Genomic DNA, 19,253 nt, shown 5'->3' on the forward strand with positions numbered 1-19,253 from the left:
AGTCTGGCACTGGCAAATTAAAAGAAGTTGGAGACAACAGAAACATAAAGATCTGAAACAGGAGGGGAATGAGTTTGCTTGTGACCCTGAATTTTGATTCATCCAAGCATCTACATGGTTATCACAGTATAAAACAATACAGAATAGTGTCTAAAATCCAACCATGTGAAGGAGCCAATAAAATAAATAAAAAACAGAAGAATGTTTCAAAAAAGGAAAATCAAAAAGGGTTTAATCACCAAAGAGCCCAAGAACTAAAAAAAAAAAATAAAGGAATCTGTATTTATCAAGCAAAAATGTATGGGTGACCTTTGAAAACCAAGGAGAGGGGAAGGAGAGGGCGGGACACACCTGACATATATACACTACCATTTGTAGAGAGATAGTTAGCGGGAACCTGCTCTGAGGCACAGGGAGCTCAGCTAGGTGCTCTGTGAAGACCTAGATGGATGGGACAGCGGTAGGGGGTGGGAGGGAAGTTCAAGAGGGAGAGGATATATGGATACATATACCTGATTCACTTCCTTGAACAGCAGAAACTAACACAATATTGTAAAGCAATTATCCTCCACTTTAAAAAAAAAAAAAAGAATGAGTGATGAGGCTGGGCAGGCACAAGTATAACACTCACTTAAATTTGATGGTGGAAGCAACCAATAGAATAGTAGTAACCTGGGTCAGTGAGCTAAGCCAATGTCTCTTCTAAGACAGATGAATGGGAAAGAATGAAGTGTATAGAAGAGAGAGGCCAAATACTTGCCAGCTGAAGGGTCACAATGGATATTGGTGTGAAGAGAAAATAAAGCTCATCTCTTAGCATCTGAACAGGCTTTGGGATAAATGTCCAAAAATTTTGATAGAGCTATTTGAGAAAGGAGGAAGCAGAACATACTTTCAGTTTCTTCTTCCTTTCTAAAAATTTTTGTAATGATAGTGAACAAGAAGATTGTTCCAATATGAAATTAATATTCCTGTCTACTGGATTCTGACATGTATACATACCTATATCAAGATTATGCCAAAATACCAATTAATTAACTTATAATGAGGAATATTAACATCAGAGCATGAGCACAAACCCTGCATATAATCTCCTGGAGACTTTGAGTTAATATGAAGAAATATCTGGGCAGACCTAGGGTTGTTACTCATTGTAATTCAATCTCTCAGAAACCATAATGACTTTTAAAGGATAAAGGTTTGGTTGTATGCTGGCAGAAAAACTTGAACTGATTAACTACTTACCTCGTATGTTGCGTTATCATGCCTGCTCCTGTCCGGCCATCACCCATTCGCCTTGTATCATGATAGCCAGGCCCTTGAGAAGGTGGACCATGCCATTCTTTCCTTGGTCCACTTGTGTCCCGTCCATGGCGTTCAACTACATGTCGTTCTTCAGGATAGTGCTAAAGAATAACATATTAAAAGAAAAGTCAGGACAACCTCAGCCTCAGGCCAATTTACTTATGCTGGTGTACTTCTCATGTCAGAAAGAAATTAAGATGTCTGAGAAGATGAAAGAACAAATAATATGACAAAAGGTTTCCATCTACTTTGAACTGGGAAGCTACTCAGGCTACAAGGGTAGAAAAGGTAGAAAAGTAGAAAATGATTCAGCATTGTTATTTCTATACCTTCTAACACCCATGTACTTTTTGACCCTTGAGTATTTCTGGATCTATATATAATGCCTAGATCTCTGTATATGTTAAGAAGGCATACTGAGAGATCAAAACCTTAAGACAATCAGGCTGGGGTATATGATCCACATGCAAATACCACATAGAAATAGGAGCTGTCATCTTATTATACACAGTATTAGTTACTGTTATGACTCTTACAAGGCCTTACATCCATGACTATTAAAAAAAAGAATACTGAACATAAAGAAACAAAAACAGAGAACTAAGGATCTGAGGGAGGGAAAAAAAAAGTCATGAAAGCCTACAGAAATCTGAAGGTGCTCTACAGATACATACTGCTGTCAGAACAGCTTACAGACCAACACCATGAAAATGAAATTTCCAAGGGAGGAACAAGATCTTTTCCTTAAAGATACCTTTTGCAAAAAGGGTAACTGAATGCAGAGAGGCTAGTCTATGAGACTGTGTTAAACTTTACTCTAAATAAGGCAGAATATCTGGATTATATAATAAATTTTTTAAAGTTCTATTCAGGGTATAGCTCAATGAATTGATCTACTGAATATTTCTACTTACTAGAAACACTGAAACTTATAAATCCCAGCAGGCCCAAATCTGTTTCAAATGTGTTTTGTATGAAGTGAAAAACAAAAAGTGGTATTAACTAGAATGCCTAGAGATTAAAAAGTTTTCAGGTAAAAAGCTGTTACAAAACCACAGAGTACCAGAGGATAATAGAAGTTGAAGGATGGATACATACATATACATACACTTCAGAATTCTTTTCTGTATGTAATTTGAGAATACTCTATCTTCACTACTGTCAACCTATATTATGCCAGTTATTTCATCAACAGAATGCTTTCAAATCAGGTAAAAGGTTTTTGTTCATTTGAATTGCAAACAGATGTCCTCTGTTCATTAACTTACAAAATATTCAAGTCAATAAAGTGTCACAAGAGTAAAAAGCAATTAAAAAACACAAAATATTCCACTTACCTACCTCTAAAAATAAAAGAACAAAAAAGAAACAAGTGTTTTATTTCAGTTCTACACTTTATTTAATTAAGTAGGAGGAAAGATAAGAGGATTATTTAAAGGAAGAAAAAAAAAGGAAAAAGATGACAGAAACACAAGTACAGGTCAAAGATTTTCCATCCAGTTTGAAAATCTCAATTTCTTAAAAAAGAAATAAAGCCAAAGTCATCATATCTACCAAATATAACAATTCTCAAATTTCAGCAGCAATTTTAATAAAAATTTCAGGGATTAAGTCAAATTATTATGTTGTACACTTTAAACTTACACAGTTCTCTTTGTCAATTATATTTCAATAAAACTAGAATTAAAAAAAAACTTCAGGGCTAGTATCCTGCTTCTCTGGACTACTATGTTCAACTGTCTTGAAAATACAAAAGGGACTTCCCTGACCGTCCAGTGATTGAGAAGCCTCCATCCAATGCAGAGTACTCAAGTTCTATCCCTGGTGAGGGAACTAAGATTCCACATGCCACAGGGAAACTAAGCTCATGCACTGCAACTTCTCAGCGCACTGCAGGCCACAACTAAGACCTGATGCAGGGAAACAAGTAAGAAATATTTTTTTAAAAAATAGAAGGAGCATTAAGACCTTTCGTGAGAAATGAGTCTGCCAATCATGCCAATCTAACTAGGCCACGCCCAAATGATACTATAAATACAATGTCTCAATGAGTCCTCTAAATTTATTTCTGGAGAGTTGACAATAAACTGTCATAAGCACTTACCTGTGCTCCACTTCCTCGGTCAGTGATTACTCCTCTGTCTCCCTCCCTGTTTCCATAGCCGGAAGCATTACTTCGAGTCCCAGGAGGAGCCCCTCTTACACTGTGCCCTGATACTTCTCTCCCAGATCGTTCTGGCCTTTCAACTCTGTTAAACAAAATTCAAGAACATATACAATCAAACTCTTAACCTTTTTTGAAAAACCCCAGTGCTTTATTACCACATTAGCTGGGCATTAGAAACTACACAAATAACCTCGTTTCCCGTTTGTCGGTGGACATGCCTCCTTCAGCCTTCCAGGAGGTTGGTCTAGATGGATTAGGCCCTCCTTCTCGAGGATGTCTAGGGTGGGTGGTATCAGGTCTGTCATGAATGATCACTGTTCTCCTCTCATCTCGTTCTCCTCGTACTTCTCGCCTGTCTGTTTCTCGAAGTTCGTTTCTCGGTGGTGGAGGCTCATTTCTTCTGGAATCACTGAAATTTTTGGGATACCTTTCAAAACCTAGATCTTCTCTTCGTGCAGAAGGACGTGGTTTTTTCCCTTCACTTTGACCAACAAAACGTTCTCTCCTGTTATCCAAAACAAAGAACACAGGTCTTGAGAAGTAAGTACTTGGTCTGATTCTTCTTAACTTTATTTGCATAATCTACAATAAGAACACCTTCTTTAAAAAATCACTTAAGGCAAAGTGAACAAAATAGCCACAATTATTGATTATAATGGGGCTTCCTAGGTAGCTTGGTGGTAAACAATCTCCCTGTCAATGCAAGAGAAATGGGTTCGATCCCTGGGTTGGAAAGATCCCTTGGAGGAGAAAAGGGTAACCCACCACTATTCTTGCCTGGAAAGCCCCATGGGCAGAGGAGCCTGACAGGCTACAGTTCACAGGGTTGCAAAGAGTCAGACATGCCTGAGCACGATGATGACTGAGCATAATAACCTATGTTCTTTTAAACTGAGCTAAATGTCTGGCAGGAAGGGTGGTTTTTTGGCATATAAGGGAAATTACATCAAACACTCAAGTCACTACCAACAGAAGGATATTTTACTGTTCTTCACAAGTGAGGCAAATCCAAAGGTAACAATACTTTCACTTAGTTTTAAAGGTTAAGAAGATAAAGCCTACCTACTTAAGCATGTTTTATGGTGGCCTATAAAACTAATTTTTAATACAGAATCACATTCTCATTAACAAATAGAAAAACCAAACATGATTTGTTCTGAATACTCAATTATGACCTATACTTCAGATTTTAATAGAGAACCAAACTATCACTAACAAGTCTCATACACCAAATACAGTAATTTTCAACATATTCATTTACCTATCAAAAGATGAAGACTGAATTGATGAACTCTCAGGAAACCTGCCCCTCTCTCGGTGGTCAAAGTCATTAAATCTATTCTGTTGCCGAGAGTAGTCAGATCCATGGCTGAATCGTGCATCTGTATCTAGAGACAACTTTTTATTCTCGCTCCAGTAAGGATCATCCCGCCTTGAAGAAAAACATTTGCTCGTTTATATAAATTAGTTTTACAGCAACAAAATAACACTTATTGGAGTCATACATACCACATGCTAGGAACTGTGGATACAGAGGGCTAATAAACTCAAGACAAACATTCTTTTGTAAGAACAAACTAGCAAAAAATTAGCAAATTACAGAAAGTTATATAGTGTTAGAGGAATTTCACAGAAAAGAAAATAATTGAAAAACTGTTTTCAAATTACTAAATGAAAAAAGCAGATAAGACAAATACTTGATACCATTCTAAAATAAAATTCTAACCAGGAGCATACAACACTTTTGGTTATATTTAACTTTGGAAAGGATAGAGAGGTTAGTCCCAAGCAGAATTCATTTGCTCTGCTCTACTTATTTCTCAACACAATGAACTAAATCTCACAGAATTTATATTAAGAAAATTAAATTACTATATTTTGAAGGCTATTAAGAACCATGAATGCAAACAAATAACAGAATCTATATTTTAGTGTTCCCAAGTTTGTGACTTTGATTTCTGTAGTGTCTGTACTACCCTGTAAGAATTTTCAAAATGGGTCTGAGTTTGAGAGCCATTATTAAAGTCTACCATGTATTCAATATTTCAAGTCACAGTGGAAAACATTTGGCAAAGGAAGGAAAATGGAGGGCAGGGGGGATGGGGAGATTTTTCATCTACCTGAAAATCCACTGATGTTCAATTCACTACTGCAATCATTCCCATCCCTCTTGATCATGACCTTTAATTCCAGCGACAGGTGCCTGTACTAATTCTATAGTCTTAGCATGAAAGGAATAAGACAACAAGTTTAACTGTTAAAGAAAGCAAGCAACTACCTATGATCTACATCACGTGGGCGTTTCAAAGAATTCCTTTTTTCTTGTTCATAACGAAGCTGCTGCTGTTGCCTTCTCAGTTCCTCTCGTTCTCGAGCAATACGTTCAGCTTCCTTACGACGTTCCTTCAGACAACACAGAAGGAAGAGCCAACCAATGCAAAATGAAAACATAAGGTAAGTATATATGCAACCTTGCTTTAATCCTATCATTAAGAAAACATCATAAGCAAGCACCAGGCAAAAGACAAACCTGGGACAAAAAATCTGACTTCAGTAATTGCATCTAAGCTATGACTACTGTTCTGTAACATTAAAAATAACAGAGACGGGGTGGTGAAAGCTGGCAAGTAATTTGGAAGGTCAGATTTAGTTTAATAATTTGAAACAAAAGCACCTAAAAGTAATTAGAGATAAAGTTATTAATAGGACTAAGTGCCCTAAAACCCTGGATGCAATTCTGCAAAGAGAGGCATTATTTCCTTCCAGCCTTGGGGAATCATTCCCACTATAATAAGTAAGGAAATAGTTATTATTTTCTAAGAATGGGATAGTGACAGAGCCTGGATTACAACTACTCTGGACTCATAGTCCTATGCTCAGACTATTAGGCTGCCATGATATCGCAGAGTTCAAGTTATTACCAATTGGCTACAACAAAGTCATGACTAAATGTAGTTTTAATTAGCACCTAATTCACTGTTATCTCAGGGACACTTAATAAATGCTCATTAGTTGAACTTATTCTATAAAAGCTTTACAGCATGTAAAGCAAATTTTAGGGCAAAAATCACAGGGTTTGAAAAAGGTCAGTTATTTAAGATGAAAAGATTTTCTGACTGCACCTGTTCAATACGAATGCGTTCCCTTTCCAAGCGTTCGCGTTCCATTCTCTCTCTCTCTAGTTTTTGCCTTTCAATTTCTAGGCGCTCTCTCTCTCTCTGTAAGCGTTCCCGTTCTTCCCGTTCACGAATTATTCTAATGCGTTCTCGCTCTCGACGCTCTCTTTCTGCAATCTCTCTTCGTCTAACAAAAATCAGTATTTAGAAATACTTAAATTATGCTAGCACTGTGTGAAAGAGAATAGCTTTTGAATTTATATTTTTCCTTGAGGTTGGCAATTTTATACTTCGACTCATTCTAAATAGTTTTAATGTAATTGGAAAGAGAACTCAAAATAAAACTTTAAACAGATTTCAATGCTGTCACTTATTTAAGACTGTCACCTGAACAATTTTACAGAGTAGTTGCCTCTTAGATGATTCCTGTTTAAATAAAAATCCCACTATAATAGCCCATTAATTAGTCAACATCTTTAAAAGGATATTCTACATATATGAATTTACTAAACTACAAACTTCTGTTTTTGATAGAAAAATTTCCAGTATCTAGGATACATTCTATCTCCTTAAATGAAGTAAGCCTTAGTTTTGTTGAACTGGGATCCTAGCCACCAACATGAATTACAGCAAATGCTATACTAAATGGCTGCCCTCAAGGCCTCTTTTGGAGTGTTTACAACCCATAATAGATGGCTCCAGATAACACATTTCTTTGAGTTCAAATATGTGCTCAACTAAATTATTATATTAAGACTTTTTAACAGTGGGTTACTTTTCTGTTTGTTTTTAATCATTTCCTCACTTTAAGGCACCCAGTGTATTCTGTCAATCAGCATGTCTTCTCCTAGTAACCTGAGTGGTTCTCAATGGTTCAGTACTGCCCCCGTGGAGGGGCATATCTAATTATCACAATGACCAAGGGGGCTGTTATGAGCAATTAGTTAAGGGGACCAAGGATTCTACGTATCATTTGATGCATGGCATAGTCAAGAACACACAGCACAAAGAACCATCCAACACTCCAAATATCTTTCAAATGCCATAATGTAATTCATGTCATCCAAACAAAATCACTTCTAGAAAAAAAAAAATCTGGCCCTAGCATTTAACTAATTTTTAATAAATGCTAGTTTCATTTCCTTTGGCCTTTTATGTACACTAAAGTTTCCAGGAATGCAGCTCCATATAAATAAGAGGAAAAATTACACCTTCTTGAGAACTTCACCAAGAGTTGTTCACCATTTCAGAAGTCATTTCATAACATCAACACTACTCCTGGTATTTGACTCACCAATACGACAAACCGGTATCAATCTGTGTTTGTAGCTGTCACATTCTCACTGAGTCTTAAGAGAGGTGCAAACATCTGACTACTTCATTAGATCTTGTAGAGCGTCATGCCTAAACATTCATATCTGGAATATATGCTTCATTATAAATTACTTTTATGTTTTCTTCATATTAGAGTTAAAGCTTTATATTGTTCTTTTTTGTATATTTGTATAGTAAGTATGTTACATATCAACTTCATTTCAGATTAGTAAAGAAGGTGCTACAATTTTTTGTTGTTTTATTACTATGAAATGAGTGCTGGTCTGATAGGTTTGAGAAGTGCTGCCTAATAACTCCCAATTTCACTCTTCTCTCAGCTGTGGTCATCTGAACAGGAAGGCAAATATACTGAGACTTCATCAAAAAAAAAAAAAAAAGGTTCTGAGTATATGCAAGAACTGGAGAAGACAATGGCAACCCACTCCAGTACTCTTGCCTGGGAAATCCCATGGACGGCTACAGTCCATGGGGTCACGAAGAGTTGGACATGACTGAGCGACTTCACTTTCATTTTTCACTTTCATGCACTGGAGAAGGAAATGGCAACCCACTCCAGTATTCTTGCCTGGAGAATCCCAGGGATGGGAGCCTGGTGGGCTGCCGTCTATGGGATCGCACAGAGTTGGACACGACTGACGTGACTTAGCAGCAGCAGCAGCATGCAAGAATTATTTCCTTTTAGTAAACTGTGCGGCAATCATAGTATTATTTAAGTTGCTAAAAGTATCGCTGGTAGTTCCTAGCACCCTTCTGAATGAATAGATGAAACTCTGTAAGTGACCATTCAACAATACAGAATATTTGGAAATTTATATTATGAAACACTTTTACAAGAAAACTTTAAGTGGCATCCAAAAATTGACAGCAAACTGGCACTCGTGATGAACTATTGAGATATGGCCACTAAAAGTAGAAATGTTTTGTTCTCATTTTGTTTTAAAGAGGATGCCTGCTTTAGGACAGAGTTTGAACACAGTAAGGTTCACAGGTTAAATCTTCCTTTACTTGGGCTCTAATTCAAAGTACAATACATTTTTCCTAAAATGTCAATGTATTATTTGGCCACTACAGCTTACACTAAGACTATCTTATATCAAAATCAAAATTTGCCTTCAAAGTCATGTTTTTTTATAGCGGCAGCTTTGGAGTAGAGGAAAGAGCATTGGACTTGGAGTCAGAAGACTTGGGTCTGAGTCCCGACTCTGCCACTCATTAGCCATGTGGCATTGGAAGAGTCATTCAGCCTCTCTGGGCCTCCATTTTTTTCATTTATATAATGGATATAACTAACCTTATAGAACTGTTGAGATAGAGATAATAGATGCAAAGGTATTTTGTAAATTGTAAAATACTATGCAAACTAAAGAAATCATTAGGTTTTACTTCTTAAAAGTGACAAATATCTTTCTATAATATAATTTTCAGAAATCTGGTTTATAACTAATGTTAAAGATATACCTATAGTTAAAAACAGGTATGAAACAGACTCTTTTCCTACCTTCGAAGTTCCATTGCTCGCCGCAATCTTTCAAAACGAACTAAATGTTCTCTCAACCTTTGTTCCTTCATCTTTTCAAAAGGCAAGATGTCTTTCCTCCTGTAGTCTTTGTCCCTTTTTTTGTCTAAGCTAGCCCTCTCCTTTTCCATGCTTCTTCCATGAATCTATAGGAAAAAAAAAAATTGTTAACAGGACTAGAAGTTAAAGTAATTCTTTTTTTTTCAAGTTGAGCTGGTAATTTAAAAAGCTTAAATGAATAATGACATCCCCCTTTTCTTAGATTTTCTATCATGGACACATGCAAAATGGTTAGAGATAACTGAATTATCTTCCTTTGGAAACAGGCAAAATAGTATACAACATCCCTCTCAGGGACTTACTTTCTCGTATCTTCCTCTTCTTGATGGCCTACAATGATCGCCTTTAGTTTGGTCTAGTATTACCATGTGTCCTGGACTCTTTGAACCTAAAAGAAAAAAATTAGATAAGCAAATATCTAAAAATATTCCCATCAAAAAGAAAATATAATGTAAGCATGCTGAATTCTTAAGACAACCAAATATTTACAAACCAAAACATGATATAAAAAACTTATTCTATGAGAAATGTAAAGAGTTATTAAAACTTGATCCACTAATGTAAATACTTTCAAAGATACCAAAAGATCAATTATATAGCTATTATTCAATGACCATTTTCAGTCAGCCCAGATTTAACAGTAAATGGGCTTAGGTGGAAGAAGACAGCTGTTTTCCCAGTCCTATTAGATCTCATTTTCTACCACAGTGACATCTAACAACAAAGTTTACATATTTATCTAGATCGTATTCTCAAGTTTCCCCTTTCACTGTAAAAATTAAGCTGCAGGATGCATTAAAAAGGGACTGAGAAGAAAGATACATAGCATACTTATTCGTTTCTTTTCTTCACTTTTTTTAATCGATTCTGAAGTCTGGCCACTTGATCCATTATCATTCTTCTCATCTTTACCTTCTAGTTTCTTAGTATCCTTGCCTTCTTTTTTTTCAGTTTTCTCAGACAACCTTTTCTCTTCTTTTTTGACTGAGGCTTGTGTCCTGACCATACCACCCCACACAAGAAAACAACAAAATGAGAACTACTTCATCAATGTACCAAAAAAGTCTATAGGCTAATTGACAAAATAAATCCTTACTTGCTACTTCTATCACTCATATTTTTTTTGTCTCCAGAACTTCTTGAACTACTCTTTTCATCAATTTCTTTCTTTAATTCTTTCTTAGAAGGATCACCTTTAACCTGAAAAGTTTAAACAGGAAGAAAAAAAATATAAATTTTATTTTATTTTTTTTTCTGGAGTGCATGGGCTCTCTAGTTGATATTGGTAGGCTCAGTAGTTGCAGCTTAGCTGCCCTGAGGCATGTGGGATTCTAGTTCCCAACCAGGGATCGAACCCACATCCAATGCACTGGAAGGTAGATTCTCAACCAAAGGACCACCAGGGAAGTCCCAAATATGTAAGTTTAAAGTTACATTTTTATGTTTGTAAAAAGTATGTGGATGGTAAAAAAAATTTGGGAAACAGAAGTAAAATAATTAAAATGAATATATAAAAATAAAAATCATTCCCAATTTTTCTCCTTACTAGTGTAATATTGTTAAATTGAGAATTACTATCCTTCTAACAGTTAAGCAAGCTTACTTTTTCAACAGAAATTAGCTGTCCATGCAGCTCAGTGCGATGAAGATGTGCAATACATCTCGACACCTCTGTGCTTGAAGACATAGTTACAATGCCATAGCACTTGGCCCCAGGACTTCGAGCATTTGTGACTACTTTTGCACTCAGAACCTATAAAAATGAGATTATACTTTAGTTTTACAGTTTCACGAGTACATTTCTAAGATAAAACTTCAGAATGTAGACTATTCAAATTAAAGGATATGTTCAGGATGTATAAATTCAGGACAATATATATTATTGTTTTATATTCTTGGACTCACCAACTACCTTGCCTATAATATTCAGGGGAACAATTTAAAATGTTAAAAATCAATTTAACCTACTTTTTTACTTTTCTTCTTTTTTAAATACATTGCCAAAACACAGTCAAGTCACATCAAGGAAGTAATGGCACAATTAACAAAAGCAAAGAAACAATATTTTCAATTAGATTTGGACCAAAATTTCCCTATCAAAGACCCACCCCTAATCTCTTAAAGATATTAAAACAAAAAAGGTAAGTTCCTAGCGGGTGTCTAGGTAAGTATTAACACTTTTCTATAATGAGTCTCTCAAAAATAGTCTCCCACACATGAAAAAGCAGCCTTAAAAATATACTCCACAAAACACACTCTAAGAAGACATAGTTTCCATTTATATACTTTAAAAATGTATACCAATATAAAAGTGACAAATAATTCAGCTCTATAAAATGAATAGCTAAGAGAGATAAGGCAGGGATGGTTGAGTGAGAAGAAAAGTGGGAAAGAACAATCTAGTGCTGAACAAATAGGAACACAGACACAATGTCAGGAAGAGGAACAGAGGGATCTGGTGTGAGTAGCTGGAAACTATCAGCTTTTATCTTAGCTCTGGGACAGAGTGACTTGCCCCAACAGCAATTTCATTTTTAAACCCAAGGTCCTTGTTATAAGTACATGGTTTCCTTATATAGTTTTAGCCCTAATTAAATTGCTGGAAACAGAACCAAAAATGTACCACAAACTGATCATGGGACCACAATTCTCAGTGTTTTGTATCTGACATCTACAAGAACCTCCTTACTCTGTAGGCACTTCTCTAATTAGAAGGAAAAAAAACAATTTCTAAAATCAATAGGATAGATTTTTGTAACATTTATTAATGGCTATTTACTGATATTGGTGGTCATAAATTTAATAAATATTTGAAAGCCTATCATGTGCATGCAAAGTATAGTAGATAAGACCCCTGCTATCAAAGAGTTTACAGCAGAGTAGGTTACATATATCATGCATATTGAAAACTAAAATGTAAAGAGAAAATAGTGAGTGCTATAAGGGATGTGTATCAACTACAATTTAATTCAACAGCTATTAATTGAATATTCAATTCATTTAATTATCAACTAGTTTTATTTTTTATTAGGTCTCCCCTTATATGCCAGAAAAACTTCTGATCAACCAACCACAGTAAAGCCTCCTTTTTTGCTCTCTAAACTCTGCACTCTTACTTCATAGCACATATCAAAACTTCTGATCAAGTCCATTTTACCAGTTTTACATTCTTCTGCACCACTGTACTGGAATTTGTATAATAAAAGGGACATCAGTTTTGGGGTTCCCCCCATATTCTATATCCCAGTGCTTCTATTTTCCAGATGACCAGATCAGCTTCACCAATTTTAGGTCCAAGATAAATCATGATGAATGTGATGAAATAAACTCAGTCCTTCCTTGACTTAAATGGACTCAAAAAATGAGCTTTTAATACAAAGATTCCCAGGGCTCAGAGTGAGATTATATGATATAATAAAACTCATGATTACCACAGAACTAAATAGTTATGCCTATAACAGTCCTGAGATAAGAAATTAGATTTTATATGTATTGTTTTGAATACAGCCTCTGTTTAAAAAGGACATAGAAATATGGATAAAAAGATAAAAACAATGTACCTTTCCATATTTGCCAAAGAGGTTCTTCAAATCAGCAGCTTTGGTATTAGAAGAAAGTCCACTAACCCAGATATTTTTAGTTGAGCTTCCACTGCTACCACTAGCACTAATTGTACTTCCTAGAATAGATTTAATATCAGAAGTTTAAGTTTCTCAATTGGAAAATTTTTAAACAAAATTATTAGGGCTATAAACTTCCAAAATTATAAAACCCTCTAATTTTGACAGCATGACTTCACTACATCAAAATCCTACACATCTCCTATAACTAAAATTGAACACAATAACAGATAACACAAACATGTCTGAATTTGTACATTTTCTACTGCATGAGTTTTAAGACAAAGTGGGTAAAAATATCAATTATATGTCTTGGACTTTTGCCGTTTAAATTCATTCATTTATATTCAACCACTGCACTAAATTCAGGCAACCAGGAAGCAGCGGTCTAGGAATGGACAGACTACTTAATTACCTATACCTGTCATGGGCTTTAGCTCCTGAGAGACTGAGAGCACAAAGGGAAAAGTCAAACAAAGGGATAAACTGTTTTCAAAAATTTAAATGTTTAGTAACAAAGACTAGCCAACAGTTCATCTTCATTTTGTATTAGAGATAGGGTAAGAGAAAGTGGAAATTACATGCAACTAGAAAACTCTGGATTAAAAAAAAAACAAATTCTTCTAAAGCAAATCAATTACAAAGATCAGAGACCCCAAAATTCTTTAGAATAGGTAAATGCTTATATGAACAATTTCTACACTATTTCCATACACAAATTATTGTTTCATACAGATAAATGCCATTTCTTAAAATACAGGCCTGGTCAGTTACCCTTCAGTGCTTTATTTCCAATGTGCTATTATAAAAAAGGAATTTTCATTTCATCATTTAGAAAACAATTCTTACCCACTTTAAGAGAAATAATATCTAAGCAATAAAAGTAACAATTTTTATAACTTCACGGTATCAAATATAGAAAGAGTAAAATGTTTAATGCTTTAAAAATTACAAGCCACAAGTTTTAAAGAACTGCTATCAGTGTACTTATGAGAAGACAACACACGCTGACTCAAATATTTTAAATATTAATGATTGCTGCATTTCTGATAAGAAACGTACTTATCAAAGGAAATGTTTTATCTTATGAAACATTAACTAGAAGTTCGTGTATCTTTTATATTTTACCAGTAACACCTGGGCCCACATACTCCTCTTAAGTAGAGAAAAAAAATTTTAATGATAGGAAGTTAACATTTAATTAAGACTACACTAAGCTTCTAAATTTAAAGGATAATATTTAATAAATTTATTATATCTTATCCATTAACCAAAACTGTAAGGGATGTAGGTAATGCAATTAATTGTCACTTACTAAGTCAATCAGTAAAATGTCTAATTACAAAAATATGCCAATAAAATATACTAAAAAAGATAAGGGACACATAACATTCCTTTTTTTAGGCACTCAAGAGGCATTTTTTGATTCTGTAGTACCCAAATGGTGTTATTCTTCCCTTAAAATGCTTTTTTAAAACACAAGAAATATTTTTCACATTTACAGCATATATAAGATGAAACTAAAGCACATGACCAGGAGATAAGCCGAGACTTCACAGTAACAAAGACTAATCAAATAATGCACCTTTAAACTTACAAAATTTTAAAATAAAACTACTTTTCTACATAAAACTCTCATCAATGCAAAATAAGTCAATCAGGAAGTAAATTCTGAAGAATTAAAATCCTATATAACTGGCTATATTAACAGGTGTGTGCCCTGATTTAAAGAATCAAAAACATAAAACCAAATGTTGAGGCTAACTTGCTTTCAGCTCCATAAATACTATTTATATCACATTTCCTAATAGACAGAACAAGAAAAAGATTGTGGTAGTGTGTGGGGGTTATAAGAGATAATCAAAGATGAAATACTTCTGAAACTTTAAGAAATGAAATGTCTATTTTATGAATATTCAATAGATACTTAGAACACAATGCAAAAAATACACAGCAAATATATTTGACTCAAATTCATACCAGTTTATAAATTAAATAATTAAGAAAGTAATGCTTCAATCACACTTGAGAATTTGCTGGAATCTAACTCCGCTGTTCACACAAAAGCCACCAAAAAATTTACTATGTCAATTTTTAAGGACTAAATGTAAAAAGAAATCCTAGACAATTATTACTTTTTAAAGAAAACATTCAATTTATCACTGATATAAGTAGGAAAAAATACATTACCTTTGTCATCTTTGGATGATGTCTTGCTGTCTTTAGATTCCTTTGAAGAGCTACAGAAGCAAATCACCAGAAGAAAATTGAAAACAAAAAAGCAAAAACAAAAAGAACAAAAAGAACAAAAATCGAACAGCTTGATATTGACTATATTTCAAACCAGTGCTATCCATACAAATTAACAATTCCAAAAGCCTAGATTAGGTTATTTGAACAAATGATTCCCTTAGGATTCTTGCACTGATTTTCCCCAAGATTCCTGAAGATCTAGATTTTCTGACAATTCTATTCAGTGGATATATGGCCATCTTCTCCAGATTTCAGGACTGGGACTTGACTTCATTTGTGTTCTTAGGACTGATAGTTGTTCATTAACCATCATCACAAGGATTTTTAAAAATGAAACACAAAAAAATTGTCAATTTGAAAAAAAAAAAAAACAAAAAAAAAACCAAATATATGCTGACAATTCGACAATGCAATCAGTAGGACACACTGCATATTACGAAGATCTTGAAATTTTTTTTTAAAGTAACTTATGACGGTCAAAAATATTATAGGCAGGATCATAAGTACTAATTACTGTACATGGTCTTGAAGCCACCCCCTTAATGTAGAGTGATCTTATTGAATGCTGGAATTCAGTATCGTAAAGAACTGACATAGAAAAACAAACCTCTTTGCTTGACCAGAGGCCCCAGTAGACGAGGGCCCTTTCTTCAAAGTATCCTTTTCTTTGTCTCCAGATTCTGCTTTCTTAGAACCTTCTCTGGCTTCCTTCTCGACAGGATCACCCTTCACGCAGTCTTCCTTCTTACCATCTTTATGGTTCGCATTCATCTCATAATCCTTGCTTTCCTTCTCCGGGCTCTGTGCAATGACGTCCTGCCCATCTTTTGGCTTACTTGCTTCAGAATCTGTAATTTTCACATTTTTACCTGTTTCTAGGAGGTCATCACCATCAAAATCCAGAGTGATGGCATCTTCAGCCTGGATTGTAACCGAGATGTTGTCATCCTCAGCTTCTTTCACAGTCGCATTAGCTTCCATCTCTTCATGAGCTGTGTGATCAGCCTCAGCTAGGTTCCCTTCTGAAGGAAGAGGTTTAGATACTTCTTGTGTACCATCACCAGAACCTGCTATATCTAAGAGGATTTAACAGGAATAAATATGGCAAAACAAGAAGTTTAAACAATTTTCATATTCATAAGCTAGAATAGGACCTAGAAAATATAAACCCAGTTATTAGCACTGATGGAAGGTTAGGAAGAAAAACACAAGGGTATTAACTAACATAAACAATCCTTTACCCAGGATCACTTATTCTTCATGGAAAAAATGATCTCTAAATACAAATACCAAACAACAAAAGTGAGGAGAGAGTTCCATCCTGAGGATACCAGCTCTTCATTTCTGGTTATAAGTTAATGGCATATGGAAGGTGTTTTTCCTCCACGAGAGAGTGACAAATGTGCAGAGTTGTTATTCAATGTTCAAATTATCTTGGGATTTAACCCTTGTGACCTTCAGAACTCCCATAGTGACGTCTTGAAAGGTCACAGTCTGAGGATACCAATCAGTCTTCAAAGTATTCAGGGCCTCATCTTTTTCACTCTTCTTATTCCTGTGTAGTCCGAAAACTGCTACAAGAGGCTCCAAAGATGGCCTGCTCCATAATATTTAAGAAAGTGGTCATTTCCAGGCTTCATCCTGTCCAGTCAGTCCTGCAATTACCATTTTCAAAGATGTCTTGCATTCACCCAAAAGCGAAAGGCCTCGAGCATCTGAGATTTTCAGTCGGTAGCTTTACTTCATTCATTGCTTCTAGGTTTTTTATTCTGCCTGTTCCATGTCCTTTCTAGTCCAAAGTAGGAGGATCCCTGGACGTCCTTCCAAGAGCTCTTCTATAACCTCAGACCAACCACATATATTGCTACTGATGTCCCTGTAATTGTATTGGATAAGATAGGTCTCCAGAACTACTGAAACTGTCAGAAGACTGTACAAAATTTCTCCAAGCAGCAAACAAAAAGTCAGTCTCCTGGTCACCCAACAATTTTAGGGCTAGTTGTAAAATTAATTATCCATTTCATACTAGGATTACCGGTAAGCACGTATGAGTTACTGCAGTGCCAGTCTTAAGGATATAATCAACTTACCGTATGCTAGAAGTTGGTTTTAAAAATAAAATTTAAATTAGGTTAAACAAAAAATGGCATGTCCACCACAGTAACTGATATGTACCATTAAGTTAGAACATGTCTTCAAAGTGTTAAAAAGAAAATTAAACCAATTAAAAAATAAAATCAAGGTGCTAACTTAATTCACTAAATTGATAAATTTGAAAATAAACTCATTTCAAAAATAAGATTTTGAATAAGGAATGCTTTATTTTCACAGTTTACTGTTTTTCTAAATGTCACCAATTTTTAAACTCTACTTAGCATCAAACATACCTTTCTCATTTTCTTCTTCCTCAGCATCCTGAAAGTCAAAGAATAATCAAATGTAAAATGAACTCATTTAAAACTGGATTTCAGTAATAGTACAATATCTATCAAGTTAAATTGTAGAGTAATATTAATTAAAGACACCTATTACTAACAAACACAAGATATTCCAATCAGAACCAAAACACAGAGAAACATGTAGCATATGTCTAGTATACATGACTTAGACAAGAAAACAGGCAAATATATCAATGGTTGTATCAACAATAAACTGGAATATTTAGTTTCCCTATTCAAAACTGGTTTCAATTACCCAAATCTTACTCTTATCAAAAAGTTGCTAGGAATTCCCTGCCAGGCTGGGGTTCAATCTCTGGTCTGGGAACCAAGATTCCACAAGCCATGAGGCATGGCCGAAAAAAGAGAGAAAGAGATGCAAAAAGCCACCAATAAAAAGCCTGCCCTGATTAATTCACATGACTCAGTTCAAAGGCACTTTTAGGACATACTATTCAAAATGTACCAGAAAATATAACATGAAGACATACTTTTGCAAGGGATGAAATGCATATTAATAAACAAATAAAGAATATTCCCAATTTAGGCATCTCAGAAGTAAGAAGAAGGACAAGAGTAGTTTCAAATTCTTCATTGCTTTCTATCTGTTAAAAATGAATTCATACATTGTTTCATATACACACTGGTGGTCAGCCACTTTAAAAATGGTATTTGTGCTACAGGTAATCAAAATAAGTTAATAATTTTATTAAATGACTGATTTTAATTTTTAAATATATGATATTTTAATTTTTATATATGTGACATCATGTAATCTAAAATTAAGCACGTAATGGCTTGAAAACAGGAATATCACAAAGAAGAAAATATTTACACCAAGCAAAATACTGCAAAAATAAAAAATTATAACAAGATAGAAACATTTCCCAAAATTAAAGATCATAACAAATATGCATAAAATTAAGGTATGTTTTGACTTACAACTTATAAAATAAAAGCTGAGTAGAAGTAGATCATATTTAGTCAAGATGGTGTGAGGTTACCAAACGCAAAGCCTTACAGGAGTGACTCTCAAACTTTGATTTTGTATCAGAATCTCCTGGAGTGACTGTTAAAATAGACTGCTGAGCACCAACCCCACAGTTTCTGATTCAAGACTGGAGTAAAGCCTGGAAATTTGCATCTCTGCAAGTTTCAGTGATGCTGATGCTTTTGGTCCAGGGGCTACAAATTAAGAACTGTGCCTGAGAGTGAAGCCTAGCAGTGAAATTAGACTTTAGGCAAAATTTAACTGTAAACAAAATTTTAAATGCCACATGTATCTCCTAATACAATTTTAGGTTCATGTAAGTCCACATTTCTTAAAAATAACAAATATTTTATCATATGCTCAGCTACATTTGGATAACAAGTATATTTCTAAGAAATCATTTAAAATAATTTTTCAACTTCAAGTTGACATATATGTGCCCCATTTAGGGA

The 19,253-nt window shown here is 34.7% G+C and overlaps 1 protein-coding gene across 4 annotated transcripts in view; it reads right to left on the minus strand.

Moving 5' to 3' along the window:
* SLTM (SAFB like transcription modulator) overlaps nt 1–19,253 on the minus strand; it is a 43,140-nt gene that overhangs the window by 1,512 nt on the left and 22,375 nt on the right. Inside the window, exons 6-21 of one of the 4 annotated variants that reach the window (XM_061157262.1) lie at nt 17,760–17,787; nt 15,980–16,448; nt 15,310–15,359; nt 13,060–13,178; nt 11,103–11,252; nt 10,596–10,699; nt 10,331–10,497; nt 9,802–9,887; nt 9,422–9,585; nt 6,595–6,775; nt 5,751–5,875; nt 4,734–4,904; nt 3,663–3,977; nt 3,410–3,554; nt 1,246–1,406; nt 714–862 (exon numbers count right to left, since the gene is read on the minus strand). In XM_061157262.1, coding sequence (XP_061013245.1) covers nt 814–862; nt 1,246–1,406; nt 3,410–3,554; nt 3,663–3,977; nt 4,734–4,904; nt 5,751–5,875; nt 6,595–6,775; nt 9,422–9,585; nt 9,802–9,887; nt 10,331–10,497; nt 10,596–10,699; nt 11,103–11,252; nt 13,060–13,178; nt 15,310–15,359; nt 15,980–16,448; nt 17,760–17,787 — 2,484 coding nt within the window. In that variant the 3' untranslated portion in view covers nt 714–813. Of the gene's footprint in view, nt 1–713; nt 863–1,245; nt 1,407–3,409; nt 3,555–3,662; nt 3,978–4,733; nt 4,905–5,750; nt 5,876–6,594; nt 6,776–9,421; nt 9,586–9,801; nt 9,888–10,330; nt 10,498–10,595; nt 10,700–11,102; nt 11,253–13,059; nt 13,179–15,309; nt 15,360–15,979; nt 16,449–17,759; nt 17,788–19,253 lie in introns of those variants that run through there. The other 3 variants (XM_061157261.1, XM_061157260.1, XM_061157259.1) reach the window with 3 other exon arrangements.

The sequence above is a fragment of the Dama dama genome, chromosome 12, assembly GCF_033118175.1.
Source record: "Dama dama isolate Ldn47 chromosome 12, ASM3311817v1, whole genome shotgun sequence".
Lineage (NCBI taxonomy): Eukaryota > Metazoa > Chordata > Mammalia > Artiodactyla > Cervidae > Dama > Dama dama.